Genomic DNA, 16,452 nt, shown 5'->3' on the forward strand with positions numbered 1-16,452 from the left:
AAAGAGGTCATGTGGCGCCTGAAAAAAGAGCACTACGTGACCCAATTTCTAAGCTTCCAAGTCAAGCCTGTGTTACAGACATAGATCAAAGGTATGTGGTGCTGGTGAATTATCTAGAACTGCGAATTGCCCAAATCTAATTAAAAGCTTGTGAACGCATCCTTTTTGCTCATTATCGTTGTTTTATTGTGAAGTCCCACAGTTTGTCCATGAACCATTTAGCAACATTTAAGCTGCTGCTGGGTGTGATTTAGAGCCAGCATTACACACCCTGCTGTCAGTTACAATCAAGATAAAGATTGTTGTGTATGGAAAAAGCGTCAGACTGAACACTGTGAGCTTAAAGTACAGTGTGACCTTAGTCTTTTATTGCAGGTCTCCAGAGTGCCTCGCCAACCTGTGAAGGGATTATGCGATCCCTTGGGGCTCCAGGGGATGAGCCCTCTGGTGGCTGTACAGAGTAAATACAAGTCCACATAGATAACAACACTCCCCTCCGCAAAGTCAATAGTGCAACTATTCACAATGTGAGTCGATCTGGGGCCCTTCTTGCCCTGGTTGATCATCTCGGTATGAAAACGGGTGTTGTTGAATCAGTTGTTGGGCCCTCGCTGGCCTGCTGTGCAGTTAGCCTTGCTGGGCTGCCTGTTGTGTTGGGTCCTGCTGGGCTGCTGTGGCTGATGGGTTCTGCTTCGTGGTCAACCGTGGTGCCGTTGCCACTGGTTTGTATGTTGGGGGATTAAAAAAGGTAGGCTCCAAGGTGGGTTGCTCAGGGTAGTCCGTGAATCTGAGTTTGATTTGGTCCAAGTGTTTCCGGTGAATGAGTCCATTTGAAAGTTTGACCCGAAACACCCTGCTCGCCTCTTTGGCCATGACAGTGCCAGGAAGCAACTTAGGACATAGAAATATAGAAACATAGAAAATAGGTGCAGGAGTAGGCCATTTGGCCCTTCGAGCCTGCACTACCATTCAATAAGATCATGGCTGATTATTCCCTCAGTACCCCTTTCCTGCTTTCTCTCCATACCCCTTGACCGCTTTAGCAGTAAGGGCCATAACTAACTCCCTCTTGAATATATCCAGTGAACTGGCATCAACAACTCTCTGCGGTAGGGAATTCCACAAGTTAACAACTCTCTGAGTGAAGAAGTTTCTCCTCATCTCCATCCTAAATGGCCTACCTCTTATTCTAAGACTGTGTTCCCTGGTTCTGGACTTCCCCATCATTGGGAACATTCTTCCCGCATCTAACCTGTCCAGTCCCGTCAGAATCTTGGAAGATTCTACGAGATCCCCTCTCATACTTCTAAATTCCAGTGTATAAAGGCAGAGTTGATCCAGTCTCTCCTCATATGTCAGTTCCGCCATCCCGGGAATCAGTCTGGTGAACCTTCACTGCGCTCCTTCAATAGCAAGAACGTCCTTCCTTAGATTAGGAGACTAAACTGAATACAATATTCCAGGTGAGGCCTCACCAAGGCCCTGTGCAACTGCAGTAAGACCTCCCTGCTCCTCTACTCAAATCCCTGAGATATGAAGGCCAACATACATAGAAACATAGAAATTGGTGCGGGAGTAGGCCATTCGGCCCTTCGAGCCTCCACCGCCATTCAATAAGATCATGGCTGATCATTCCCTCAGTACCCCTTTCCTGCTTTCTCTCCATACCTCTTGATCCCCTTAGCCGTAAGGGCCATATCTTACTCCCCCTTGAATATATCCAATGAACTGGCATCAACAACTCTCTGCGGCAGGGAATTCCATAGGTTAACAACTCTGAGTGAAGAAGTTTCTCCTCATCTCAGTCTTGAATGGCCAACCCTTATCCTAAGCCTATGGCCCCTTGGTTCTGGACTTCCCCAACATCGGGAGCATTCTTCCCGCATCTAACCTGTCCAGTCCCGTCAGAATCTTATACGTTTCTATGAGATCCCCTCTCATCCTTCTAAACTCCAGTGAATAAAGGCCCACTTGATCCAGTCTCTCCTCAGATGACAGTCCAGCCATCCCTGGAATCAATCTGGTGAAGCTTCGCCGCACTCCGTCAATAGCAAGAATGTCCTTCCTCAGATTAGGAGACCAAAACTGAACACAATATTCCAGGTGAGGCCTCACTAAGGCTTTCTTAACTGCCTGCTGTACCTGCATGGCAACTTTCAATGACTGATGTACCATGACACCCAGGTCTCGTTGCACCTCCTCCTTTTCTAATCTGCCGCCATTCAGATAATATTCTGCCTTCATGTTTTTGCCCCCAAAGTGGATAACCTCACATTTATCCACATTATACTGCATCTGCCATGCATTTGCCCACTCACCTAACCTGTCCAAGTCACCCTGCAGCCTTTTAGCATCCTCCTCATAGCTCACACCGCCACCCAGTTTAGTGTCATCTGCAAACTTGGAGATATTACACTCAATTCCTTCAATTAATGTATATTGTAAAGAGCTGGGGTCTCAGGACTGCGGTACTCCACTAGTCACTGCCTGCCATTCTGAAAAGGACCCATTTATCCCGACTCTCTGCTTCCTGTCTGCCAACCAGTTCTCTATCCACGTCAGCACATTACCCCCAGTACCATGTGCTTTGATTTTGCATACCAATCTCTTGTGTGGGACCTTGTCAAAAGCCTTTTGAAAGTCCAAATACATCTCATCCACTGGTTCTCCTTGTCCACTCTACTAGTTACATCCTCAAAAAATTCCAGAAGATTTGTCAAGCATGATTTCCCTTTCATAAATCCATGCTGACTTGGACCGATCCTGTCACTGCTTTCCAAATGCGCTGCTATTTCATCTTTAATAATTGATTCCAACATTTTCCCCACTACTGATGTCAGGCTAAATGGTCTATAATTACCTGTTTTTTCTCTCCCTCCTTTTTTAAACAGCGGTGTTTCATTAGCTACCCTCCAGTCCATAGGAACTGATCCAGAATCAATAGACTGTTGGAAAATGATCACCAATGCATCCACTTCTATGGCTACTTCCTTAAATACTCTGTGATGCAGACGATCAGGCCCCGGGGATTTATCGACCTTCAATCCCATCAATTTCCCTAACACAATTTCCCGCTTTATAAGTATATCCTTCAGTTCCTCCTTCTCACTAGACCCTCGGTCCCCTAGTATTTCCGGAAGGTTATTTGTGTCTTCCTTCGTGAAAACAGAACCAAAGTATCTGTTTAGCTGGTCCGCCATTTCTTTGTTCCCCATTATAAATTCACCTGAATCTGACTGCAAGGGACCTACGTTTGTTTTCACTAATCATTTTCTCTTCATATATCTATGGAACCTTTGCAGTCAGTTTTTATGTTCCCAACAAGCTTCCTCTCATACTCTATTTTCCCCCTCCTAATTAAACCCTTTGTCCTCCTCTGCTGTATTCCAAAATTCTCCCAGTCCTCAGATTTGCTGCTTTTTCTGGCCAATTTATATGCCTCTTCCTTGGATTTAACACTATCATTAATTTCCCTTGTTCGCCACGGTTGAGTCACCCTCCCCGTTCTTATTTTTACTCCAGACAGGGATGTACAATTGTTGAAGTTCATCCATGTGATCTTTAAATGTTTGCCATTGCCTATCCACTATCAACCCTTTAAGTATCACTCACCAGTCTATTCTTGCAAATTCAATTCTCATACCATCGAAGTTACCTTTCCCCAATTTCAGGACTCTAGACTCTGAATTAACTGTGTTACTCTCCATCTTAATAAAGAATTCACCATATTATCGTCACTCTTCCCCAAGGGACCTCGCACAGCAAGATTGCTAATTAGTCCTTTCTCATTACACATCACCCAGTCTAGTTTGGCCAGCCCTCTAGTTGGTTCCTCGACATATTGGTCTAGAAAACCCTCCCTAATACACGCCAGGAAATCCTCCTCCACCGCATTGCTACTAGTTTGGTTAGCCCAATCAATTTGTAGATTAAAGTCGCCCATGATAACTGCTGTACCTTTATTGCACGGATCCCTAATTTATTGTTTGATGCTGTCCCCATCCTCATTACTACTGTTTGGTGGTCTGTACACAACTCCCACTAGCGTTTTCTGCCCTTTGGTATTCCGTAACTCCACCTATACAGATTCCACATCATCCAAGCTCATGTTCTTCCTTACGATTGCATTAATTTCTTCTTTAACCAGCACCGCCACCCCACCTCCATTTCATTTCTGTCTATCCTTCCTGAATGTTGAATACCCCTGGATGCTGAGTTCACAGCCTTGGTCACCCTGGAGCCATGTCTCTGTGATGCCAATTACATCATATCCGTTAACTGCTATCTGCGCAGTTAATTTGTCCACCTTATTCCGAATACTCCTCGCATTGAGGCACAGAGTCTTCAGGCTTGTCTTTTTAATACCCTTTGACCCTTTAGGATTTTGCTGTAATGTGGCCCTTTTTGCTTTTTGCCTTGGGTTTCTCTGCCCTCCACTTTTACTTTTCTTCTTTCTATCTTTTGCTTCTGCCCCCATTCTACTTCCCTCTGTCTCCCTGCATAGGTTCCCATCCCCCTGCCATATTAGTTTAACCCCTCCCCAACAACACTAGCAAACACTCCCCCGGGACATTGGTCCTGGTCCTTCCCAGGTGCAGACCATCCGGTTTGTACTGGTCCCACCTCCCGCAGAAGCGGTTCCAATGTCCCAGGAATTTGAATCCCTCCCTTCTGCATCACTCCTCAAGCCACGTATTCATCTGAGCTATCCTACGATTCCTACTCTGACTAGCAAGTGGCACTGGTAGCAATCCTGAGATCACTACTTTTGAGGTCCTACTTTTTAATTTAGCTCCTGGCTCCCTAAATTCGTCTTGTCGGACCTCATCCCATTTTTTACCTATATCGTTGGTACCTATATACACCACGACAATTGGCTGTTTACCCTCCCCCTTCAAAATATCCTGTACCCGCTCCGAGACATCCTTGACCCTTGCACCAGGGAGACAACATACCATCCTGAAGTCTTGGTTGCGGCAGCAGAAACATCTATCTATTCCCCTTACAGTAGAATCCCCTATCATTATAGTCCTCCCACTCTTTTTCCTGCCCTCCTGTGCAACAGAGTCACCCACGGTGCCATGAACTTGGCTGCTGCTGCCCTCCCCTGATGAGTCATCCGCCTCAACAGTACCCAAAGCGGTGTATCTGTTTTGCAGGGGAATGACCACAGGGGACCCCTGCACTACCTTCCTTCCACTGCTCTTCCTGTTGGTCACCCAGCCCCGATCTTGCTATCTAACCTTTTCCTGCGGTAAGACCAACTCACTAAACTTGCCATTCACGTCATTCTCAGCATTGTGGATGCTCCAGAGTGAATCCACCTGCAGCTCCAGTGTCGCAATGCGATCTGTCAGGAACTGCAGCCGGATACACTTCCTGGATATGTAGTCGTCAGGGACACTGGACTTCCTCACTTCCCACAGAGTACAGGAGGAGCATAACACGTGTCCGAGTTGTCCTGTCATGACTTAATCTCTAGATTAAATTATTTTGGTCACAATAATGCTAAAGGTTACTTACTGATACAGGACCTTGTCCATAATTTAATACAACCACAGGATCATTGATTTCAATCTCGCGTGACACATTTGCTCCATTATGGTATGCACTTTGTTGAAGCCACCTGCGCTCTACCTGTTCATCTAGATCAGGGTGAACTAACGAGAGCCTTGTATTAAGTGCTCTTTTCATGAGCATTTCAGCAGGTGGGATCCCAGTGAATGAGTAGGGTCTCGTGCAGTAGCTAAGCAGGACCCGGGAGAGGCAAGTCTGCAGTGAGCCTTCAGTTACCCTCTTCAAGCCTTGCTTGATGGTTTACACTGCTTTCTCTGCCTGACCATTGGACACTGGTTTAAATGGGGCAGATGTGACATGTGTGATCCCGTTAAGGGTCATGAATTCTTTGAACTCAGCACATGGCCCATTGTCGCTCACCAGACATCGGATAAGCCGTGAGTGGCAAACATAGCCCGCAGGCTTTCTCTAGTGGCAGTGGACGTGCTAGCCGACATTATCTCACATTCAATCCACTTGGAGTACGCGTCTACAACCACAAGGAACATTTTACCCAAGAACGGGCCTGCATAGTCGACGTGTACCCTAGACCACAGTTTGGAGGGCCAAGACCATAAACTTAGCGGCGCCTCCCTGGGTACATTGCTTAACTGCGAGCATGTATTACATCTGTGAACGCAGAACTCTAAGTCCGCATCGATACCGGGCCACCATACGTGGGACCTGGCTACCGCTTTCATCATTACAATGCCTGGGTGGGTATTGTGGAGGTCATTGATGAAGGTGTCTTTGCCCTTCTTGGTGACCACTATTCGATTGCCCCACAGAAGGCAGTCTGCCTGTATAGATATTTCAGCTTTGCGCCACAGGAACGACTTTATCTCTTCCTGCATTTCCACTGGGACACTGGACCAGCTCCCGTGAAGCACACAGCTTTTGACTAGAGATAATAAGGGCTTGTCCAGGTTTTGATCTGCCTGGCAGTGATTGGTGATTGTTCACTCTCAAATGCTTCCATAACCATGACGAGATCTGCGGGCTGCGCCATTTCCACCCCTGTGGTAGGCAATGGCAGCCTATTGAGAGCATCGGCGCAATTTTCTGTGCCTGGCCTGTGGTGGATGGCGTAGTTATATGTGGACAACGTGAGCAGCCATCTCTGGATCCGGGCCGATGCGTTGGTATTTATCCCTTTACTCTCGGAAAACAGGGATATAAGTGGCATATGGTCGGTTTCCAATTCGAATTTTAGCCCAAACAGTTATTGATGCATTTTCTTTCCCACATAGACACACGCTAACTCTTCTTTTTCAATCATGATGTAGGCTCTCTCAGCCTTAGGCAGACTCCTGGATGCATAAGCAACCGGTTGCAGTTTCCCGAAATCATTAGCTTGTTGCAATACACACCTGATGCCATATGACGACGCATCACATGCTAGTACCAAACGCTTACATGGATCATACAACACAAGCAATTTGTTTGAGCATAACAATTTTCTGGCTTTTACAAAGGCATTTGGCTTTTGCCCCAAACCCATTCTCCCCTTTTTGTACTAAGACATGTTGTGGTTCTAGCAGTGTGCTGAGACCCGGTAAGAAGTTACCAAAGTAGTTCAAGAGTCCCAGAAACGACTGCAGATCCATCACATTCTGTGGCCTCGGTGCGTTCTCAATTGCCTCCGTCTTGGTGGGCCTGATGCCATCCGCCACAATCCTCCTTCCCAAGAACTCCACTTCAGGTGCCAGGAAACGGCACTTCAAGTGTTTTAACCTGAGCCCCACGCGGTTCAGAAGACTAAGAACCTCCTCCAGGTTCTGCAGGTGCTTGACTGTGTTCCGACTTGTGACCAAGATGTCGTCCTGGAAGACCACGGTGTGCGGGACCGACTTCAGTAAGCTTTCCATGTTTCTCTGGAATATCGCCGCTGCTGATCAGATTCCAAACGGGCATCTGTTATAAACAAAAAGACCTTTGTGCGTGTTGATGCAGGTGAGGGCCTTCGATGATTCGTCCAGTTCATGCGTCATGTAGGCTGAAGTCAGATTCAACTTCGTGAACGTCTTTCCTCCCGCCAGTGTTGCAAAGAGTTCGTCAGCCTTTGGTAGTGGGTATTGGTCAAAAATGATTGATAGTTACTTTGTAATTGCCACAGATTCTGACGGTGCCGTCTCCCTTGAGGACTGAGACAATAGGACTGGCCCACTCGCTGAACTCAATCGGTGAAATGATGTCCTCTCTTTGCAGCGGTCTAGCTCGATCTCTACTCTTTCTCTCATCATGTACGGTACTGCTCTCGCCTTGTGATGGATGGGTCGCGCACCCGGAATTAGGTTGATCTGCACTTTTGCTCCTTGGAATTTCCTGATACCTGGTTAGAACAGCAAAGGAAATTTGTTTAAGACCTGTGCACACGAAGTGTCATCAGCAGGTGATAGCGCTCAGACATCGTCCCAGTTCCAGCGTATCTCTCCCAGCCAGCTCCTGCTGAGCAGCGTGGGACCATCGCCCGGTACCACCCAGAGTAGTAGCTTGTGTACCGCTCCATCGTAGGAGACCTTTACGGTCGCACTGCCGATTACAGGAATCAGTTCTTTTGTGTAAGTTCTTAGTTTCGTGCGAGCTAGAGTTAAGACTGGCCTTGAGGCCTTGTTGCACCACAACCTTTCGAAAGTCTTTTTGCCCTTGATGGACTGGTTCGCACCCGTGTTAGCTCCATTGACACCGGGAGTCCATTTAGTTCAACATTCAGCATTATCGGGGGACAATTCGTGGTGAATGTGTGCACCCCATGTACCTCTGCCTCCTTGATCCGAGGCTCTGGTTCGTCGTGATCCTCCGTGGATCTGTCCTCCTCTGCAACATAGTGGTTTGCAGGTTTAACAGGCTTTGTAGCTCGCCTGCACACACGTTGGAGGTGTCCCATTGTTCCACAGCCCTTGCAAATGTACTCTTTGAATTGGCATGAATGGAAACGATGATCACCCCCGCAGCACCAACAAGGTGTTAATGGCCTTGCATTCATCACCCTTGATGGTGGACTCAGACATCTGCGGACGTGCAGCTGCAGGTATGTGTGACCTGCCCTGTACGTTATGATGCGAAAACAACATCACTTTGTTCACAGTAGTTGTAGCAGCACTTGTGTGCTGAGAGATTTGCTTAGTATTGTCACTGGTAGCAATGAACGCCTGGGCTATCGCTATGGCCTTACTCAAGGTTGGGGTCTCTATGGTCAAAAGTTTGCGAAGTATGGTTTCGTGGCCAATGCCAAGTACGAAAAAGTCTCTGAGCATGTGCTCCAAATATCCTTCAAATTCGCAATGTCCTGCAAGGCTTCTTAGCTCGGCGACATAACTCACCACTTCTTGGTCTTCAGACCTTTTGTCGGTGTAGAACCGATACCTCGCCATCAGAGGTTCCAGTGCTCTCGGACCAGTGTGCACAAATTGTCGTACGATTTCTCCATGGGTTTCGCTGGAGTGAGCAGATTCTTCATGAGGCCATACGGTGGGGAGGATCGCCCTTTGTTTGGCAGCGCACTGTTCCCCATCTAGCTCGTTGGCCACGAAGTATTGATCGGATCGCTCCACAAAAGTTTTCCAATCACCTCCCTCCGAAAATTTCTCCAGGATGCCCACTGTTCTCTGCATCTTTGGGTTCGCTATCTATATCTCGTCGCCAGTTGTCGTGCATGGAGAAAGAGTCAGACTGAACACTGTCAGCTAAAAGTGAAGTGTGACTTTAGTCTTTTATTGCAGGTCTCCTGAGTACCTCTCCAACCTGTGAAGCCTCCTTAAATACCTGTGCTCCCAAGAGATTCTGGGATCTATTGGGACTCCAGGGGATGAGTCTTCTGGTGGCTGTACAGAGTAAACATAGAAACATAGAAACATAGAAAATAGGTGCAGGAGTAGGCCATTCGGTCCTTCTAACCTGCACCGCTATTCATAGAAACATAGAAACATAGAAAATAGTTGCAGGAGTAGGCCATTCGGCCCTTCTAGCCTGCACCACCATTCAATGAGTTCATGGCTGAACATGCAACTTCAGTACCCCATTCCTGCTTTCTCACCATACCCCTTGATCCCTCTAGTAGTAAGGACTATAGAAACATAGAAAATAGGGTAAATACAAGTCCACATATATAACAATGATTACTGGATTAAAACCGTCTCAAATCTTTATTAATTCTGTAACTTTCAAATTTTAATACAGCCATTATATTCTGCTTTATAATCTTCTCTCATACAGCATGATTTGAAATACAATGCCTTTTATATGGCTCCTCCCAAAAGGGAGAACACATCTAATCTCACTGTTAAAAGCATTCTACAACAAAAAGGGCTTCTAGCTAGCTTTCAAACAGTATTCAAAAAGGAACTGTAGTGTATAAAACTTTTTAAAAATTAAAGTGATTTTTTTTCATTCAGGGAATTCCAGGATTTAATGGTTTGCCGGGGCCTCCAGGATCAGCTGGGTCGACTGTAAGTATTCAATTATTTTATGCTCATTTAAGTTAAAGGTGCAGTGATCCATAGTTCAATTTATTTTTCTATAGGCAGGTCAGAGATTAGAGCCTAAAACCATTAGAAAGTATAGATTGAGAAAAGGCCATCCAGCCCCTTGAGGCTGCTCCTTTTAACTTACATTTCTCAAGCATAATATATTGGTGCATTCCCAATAGCTTGGCACAAGTACTAACTGAATCAGTGGAGCAGCCAGTAGGCTCTGAGTAGGCCGGATGAAGGGCCATTTTGCTCTGTCTCACTGGGAATCTCATCTGGTTTCATACGATATTTTCAGATGCAAAGGCCCCTTGATCCATTTGATCTCACTGCCTCACTATAACGTGCCCCTGAACAGGCAGATCGCAGCTTGGCAAAGGCAATGGGGCAGTTAAATGGACTTCAATTTCATCATCATAGGCAGTCCCTCGAGTCGAGGATGACTTACTTCCATGCCAAAAAGTTCACAGGTATTTCAATTCCAGGTCCCAAACTAAATCTTGAAGGGTGGAAGATGCCTGTGCATGGATTTTGTTTCGCGTGTGGTGGCCGTTGCACACCAGCCACCACACAGGCTTGATGGAGCTAGGTCTTGGTCCAGTGGCAAGGATTAACCAAGACGACTGGAGACCAGCTCTGCTGCATGGACCTAGTGCGCGCACATATCGCAGTGTGTGCTGGCCCGTGCTGCCCCTGGGCCCTCGCCTCTTCTGGCCCTGAACTCATGCCTCTCCTGGGCCCCGATCATGTCCCTCTACAATCTCTCGCCGCTCCTTTGCATCGACATCGCTGCTCCTGCAATGCCTGCCCATGCTCCAATCAGCGACCGATCAATTTAATGTCCATCTAAAGGACAGTCCTTCTGACAATACTGCAGTTGAGTGCCAGCCTAGGTTATGTACTCGAATCTTAATATGGGGGAATGAAACCAAACTACATTCGGATCCAGAGGTGGGAATGATGCTAATTGAGACAAGCTAACACTCCGAAACAGTAGCCAGTGATTAAGCAATTTGACTGACAGATCTCAGATCATATATTAGTAAGTGGGTTGGACTATCTATGACCGTGGAGTCCACCTCAAACAGGGATTTTTCACTCTCAACTCACTGAGGGAGTTGAATACTCGGATGTCTTTTCAAAAAAAGAGATTATTATGGGAATATCACTTGTGGAGATGAAAAAGAAGGCAGCAAAATAAATAGAAACCACATTTATTGTTAACACGGTATGTTAAAATATTTTTAGAAATACAATCAATTTTGGAAAGCAGTATTGCTCAGATACCAGTGCCCCCTGCTAATAAAGAACAACTGTCAATGGTTGAAAGTCTTCTATATTTTAGGGGCCAGAAGGTCCAAGAGGTGGAAACGGAGAGCCAGGCATTAAAGGCGCCAAAGTAAGTTTTTGTTCAGCTCTCTTTTTAAATTATTTAAGTCAATGCTTGCATACAAATGCGCAACATTGTCTATTGTAATATATGAATAAGTTGTTGGTTATGATAGTTATTCTGGAGAACAGTGAATACCTGGGAAGTGATTACGGCAGTAATCTAAATGAAATTTAAGGTAAAAATAAAAAGCTGATTCAAAAACAGAGTTCTCCCGCTTTCCCAATTTTCTGTCCTGAGGGCATATGTCGGGATACAGTTCCACAGCTGTCAGCTCCTCTGAAATCCCGCTTGTCTTCACTTGCAAGTGCTGCCAGGCTATTCAACTGTTGGAGGATGGCATCAGAGTCGAGGCCAACCCTAATATCGCCCAACTTCCGGCTTCCACAGGATCATTAAATAGCAAGCGATGATTTTCTCTCTTCCTGAACCAAACATTGCAATCAGTAAGAGGGCTCCCACTGCTGTCTGGCAGAAAAGAGCTAACTCAGCACAGACCAGGGTTCAGACCGACATTGAAGTGACAAATTGGCACATCAAAATAAAGCAGAACATAAAAAAGAATAAAGACCTTTCATTCCAAAGATAGCTAGATATTTGTGTGCATTGAATCCTTTTACAGTTATTCTTTGTTTTCTAGGGCCCAGAGGGACCGCGAGGGCCATACGGTACTCCCGGACCTAAAGGCGAACGTGTAAGTGTTTAACATTGTCGGGCTAACTTTGTAATGACTATCATATTATTTTATGAAAATAATATATCATTTTCTTAATTTTCTCCCTCCCTCTTTTTCTGAAGGTGCCCCAACCCCCCTCCCCTTAATGGAACAGAGTTCCACATGTATGGTTGGCTGGGTGCCCAAGCAGCCATTATTCACACGTGAACGAGGACACCGAGTGTCAGTGGGCTATTTGATTGTGGTGGATATTGCAGTTGGGCCCAATTCTGTCCTCACTGCATGCATACTACTAGTAGGGGGCAATAGTAATCAAAAACAGGAACCAAGGCTGGTGTTTCCTTTCCTGATCCATGGGCACTGGGACCAATTTTGGAACCCACCCCCTGGCAGGCACAAAATTGCCAAATGGGGCGCACAATTTGAATTAAATAAGTATATTTAGTGCCCGGTGAGATGGGCCACTAAATATTGCAGAATTGGAGTCTTTGTCTAAAAGAAATGTGCGGGGAAGTATTAGAGGCGTGATTTGCCTCCGCATGGTGCTGCCGGGGCGTTAGCAGGGCGTGAGGCCGCTGCAAACTCTGCAGCTACTTTCCTGGCTCCCACTGGACCACCAGGGAAGGTTTCGGCCAGGCCAATGGCCTGGCACCCAAGAGGCCGCCGTGGCGCAAGGCCCTCCCCTTTAAGAGCAGCCAGGCCGCCCCAGCCATGAAAACTTTGCCTCCCACGGGGCAATTTTCCCCATGGGCCGCAAAGGGGTTGGTGCAAGACTATCATCGCAGTGTGCACCCCCACCCCTGGTGAAAAGTAAGGGGCTCAGCGCTTACCCGTTTTCGCCTACGGCATCCCAGGGGCAATTCCGGGCAGGTCGCTTCCTTCCCTGGTCTGGCCTTCATGTGATTCCAGACCCCCAATGTGGTTGACTCTTAACTGCCCTCTGAAATAAGTAAGGCACTCTGTTGTCAAGAAGGCAGCTGACCATCACCTTCTCAAGGGCAATTCGGGGTGGGTGATATACGCTGGCCTTGTCAGCCACACCCACATCCTGTGAATGAATATAAGCTAAAATCCTGGTAACCAGCCCTACATTTCCGCTCCATTTACATGCAGCAAAATTGCTCGATTGTCAGTGCTCCTGTGCTGTGTCCAGTATATTGGTTAAAAACACAGCTTCTTGCTGACAGGAGTGCAATATTCATTTAAAAAAAAATTGTTTTCAAGATGTGGGTGATAGTGGCAAGGTCACATTCATTACCAATTTCTAGTAACTTGCTAGGCCTTGTCAGCATGCATTAACAGTTAACCGCATAGAGTGGAGCTGGAGAGATGAGTAGGCCAGACCAAGTAGGGGCTTGGAAATTGCCTTCTCTGAAGAACATTAGTGAACCAGTTGTTACTATCTGGTGCTAGTCCACAAATGAGTAGATTTATTAATTTGAATTTCACAACTTGTCATGGCCTCTAGGTTTCTAATCCCAATGCTAACATACCTCCATGAATGACATATTAATACATCATTCACATCATTGCTGTGTCCTCAACTAAATGCCAACTGAGCCACTTTATAACTTGTTCATTTAAAGTTGGAGAAGAGGTGCGAATGTGAGATGATAGTCGGTCATTAGGAACTGATACTATGAGGCCCGTGATGTAGGGTAGCATATGGAGTGGCAGGAAGGGGGTTTTACAAATTTTACTAAATAACGTGCTCTACATTTTAGTGGTACATTGATATCCACCAGAAGCCTGGTATCCAAAGGGATACAAATTAATTGAAAATAAAACAACAGTGTAGGTCTCCCCTGATAGCTCAGTGAGTTTGCCCATTTAGTAGCTGATAAAGAAGGTCCTCGGTTCGATTTCAACTCTGTGTTGAGTTAGCCGACGTCAGTTAGGCCAATCCTTGGGGTGTTGCACTGGGTCTTGCAATGAGGTGAAAATCCCCTAAGGTTCTTAATCCAGCTTGTTATTCCATGGCTTTTGCTACAAAGCGGGTGTGTGTACATGCCGGGTCAGGACAGGATAAGGCTAGGCTTTGATGCCCCCACAAGTCAAGTATCCTGCTGACACTCCCTGACCAGGTTCACACATGAATAATGGACACTGGGGCAAGTGTCTGTGGAGCTGCAACCTGGAAGGAGTCACTGGCTTCAGAAGGGAGAAATTCTTAAAAGAAAAAAAGAACAATTGACTGTGGAGCCACAATTTACTTTCACTTATTGTTTGTGTTTTAGGGTGATACTGGGCATCCTGGACGGGATGGGAATGTTGGAGCTGAAGGCAAAAAGGTAACAGCAAGAATTTTGTTGATGCTACACTAAGTTGCTAAATTGGCAATAGCTCTTCGACACAAACACATTTATTATGGGCCATGATTTATTGTCAAAATAACAGAGGCGAATGGCACTCGCAATTATTTATGTGCATTTTCAACTGAGGTCAGATAAATGTGGAAATAAAAAAGTTGCTGTTCAAGATGTGCTGCTCTGTCATTAGTTTTGCAAAAACAACATTTCGCTGTCTGGGTCACCATTTAAATGCATTGAACACTGTGAAATTGTTGTATTTGCACGGTAGGTATAAACTAAACTCGTCACAGAAAGTTAGGTCTTATCTATTTCAGTCTAAGTACCCTTTTAATGTCATTTGTGTTAACTACTGCCAAACAACCTGGCACTGAAAATTAATTATTACAAGCATGAAGTCTCATTCCTTCAGGTTTTAATTGTTGTTGGAGATTTTTTATGTAAAATTTAAAATTAGAATTTTCGTTTTTACTTTTCCTTTCTGTCTCATTTTTATGTCTCTCTTAATCCAATCTTTCTTTCTCTCTCTTTATTTTTTTTTCTGTACCTGATTTGACGTTGAATTCACCCACTCTAATTAGACCTCCTTCGCAGTCATTGTGCTGTTAATTTCACAATCCTTCAACCTAATTATTTAAGGAGATACACAGTTGATTGCCCTGTTCACTCATATCCCAGGTGCCCGGTTTCCCTCACTACGACGTTATCACCTTGCACTTTCAGCAACTTGCGGTGCAAAATATCATGGTGATTAAACGGGCAAGGGCAAGTCTAACTATTGAGGGGACGCCGTTGGTTGCCCTGTTACAGCAAATGATGACCTATTATTTAAAGGGAAACAGCAAATGTTTGTAGAGTGCTGGAGGACACAGGCTTCCTTACTGCCAATAATAGTGGTGAAATCCTCAGCAGGCCTTCCAATAATTCGTACAGTAGCTTGTGTGATGCTAACGACTTTCTTTACATGGCTGGGTCCCTGTCAGCATCACCTGTGTTCTCCGAAGCAGAGCTGAGAGAGGACCTCGCTCTTCGGTGAGCTGTCTCTTGTGCTGTTCCTGCCACTGATACCCGCTGCTGATCACTGGTTCTCTGTGATTCACCACGTGCACAACGCTCAAACTCGCTATCTAACCCAAGTGGAATCCCAATGTCTGAGGTGGTGCTGGCACTTGCCTCCAGAATCATGCAGAAGCCCCCCACCACCACCCCACGCCCCACCCCCGGCCCCCGCCCCCCCACCCCCCCGTCGCCCCTCCTCCGTCCTAGGTAGATAATGTTTAGCTCAATAAAAAAAGGGTCAATCTGGTGGGTAATGGCCATTAACTGTTCCAACAAATCATTATGTTCTTATGTTTGTAATATAGGGCGATGCTGGATTACTAGGCCGAATGGGGGAAACTGGGGCTCCGGGTTTACCTGTAAGTATTTATACCGTGACAAAAAAATTACGTGTTTCAATCATTTATTTCCTTTACTTATATTAGTTTGAAATTGTCAAGCTGGCTGAGCACTCTCACCTCTGAGCTAGAAAGCCATGTTCGAGTCCCACCACAACACCTGAACATGTAATAATCGGTTGACACTCCAGTGCAGTACTGGGGTATCTTTCTTCTGCCCCAACTGTTACAGAGATTCTAATTCCCTCAATGGACTGTACAGCCACCTGAGAACTCACTTTTCGATTGAAAGCAAGTCTTCCTTGATTTCGAGGGACTGCCTATGATGATGATGATGCTGATCGTGGCATTTTGATGTGTATAAATGGCTGATGTCTTCACCTAAAAACAAGGATCCTGGGAACAACATTTCTGAAGTAATTCATTGTGTGAAGCATTTTTAAGATTCTTCTGAGAGACAGGATAAGGTGTAAGTTGCTCTTTGAGAAAAAAAACAGCATAATTACATTCAGTGACGAGAGAGTTGTGAACACTTCTGATTCACCAGCAGGTAGTGAGATTTGAAGAAGTTTTTTAAACAGTTGGAGGAAATTTAAATGCAGCTTTCTGCATGCTTGAATTTGCTGCATAAAATGTGAGCATTAATATGATACAG

The 16,452-nt window shown here is 45.7% G+C and overlaps 1 protein-coding gene across 1 annotated transcript in view; it reads left to right on the forward strand.

Moving 5' to 3' along the window:
• The window catches only part of LOC139260322 (collagen alpha-1(IX) chain-like), a 194,166-nt gene that overhangs the window by 122,100 nt on the left and 55,614 nt on the right, over window positions 1–16,452 (forward strand). Inside the window, exons 21-25 of the mRNA XM_070876799.1 lie at window positions 9,951–10,004; window positions 11,371–11,424; window positions 12,056–12,109; window positions 14,329–14,382; window positions 15,765–15,818. Of these exons, the coding sequence (XP_070732900.1) occupies window positions 9,951–10,004; window positions 11,371–11,424; window positions 12,056–12,109; window positions 14,329–14,382; window positions 15,765–15,818 (270 nt within the window). The remainder of the gene's footprint in view (window positions 1–9,950; window positions 10,005–11,370; window positions 11,425–12,055; window positions 12,110–14,328; window positions 14,383–15,764; window positions 15,819–16,452) is intronic.

This window comes from Pristiophorus japonicus, chromosome 1 (assembly GCF_044704955.1).
Source record: "Pristiophorus japonicus isolate sPriJap1 chromosome 1, sPriJap1.hap1, whole genome shotgun sequence".
Taxonomy (NCBI): Eukaryota; Metazoa; Chordata; class Chondrichthyes; family Pristiophoridae; genus Pristiophorus; species Pristiophorus japonicus.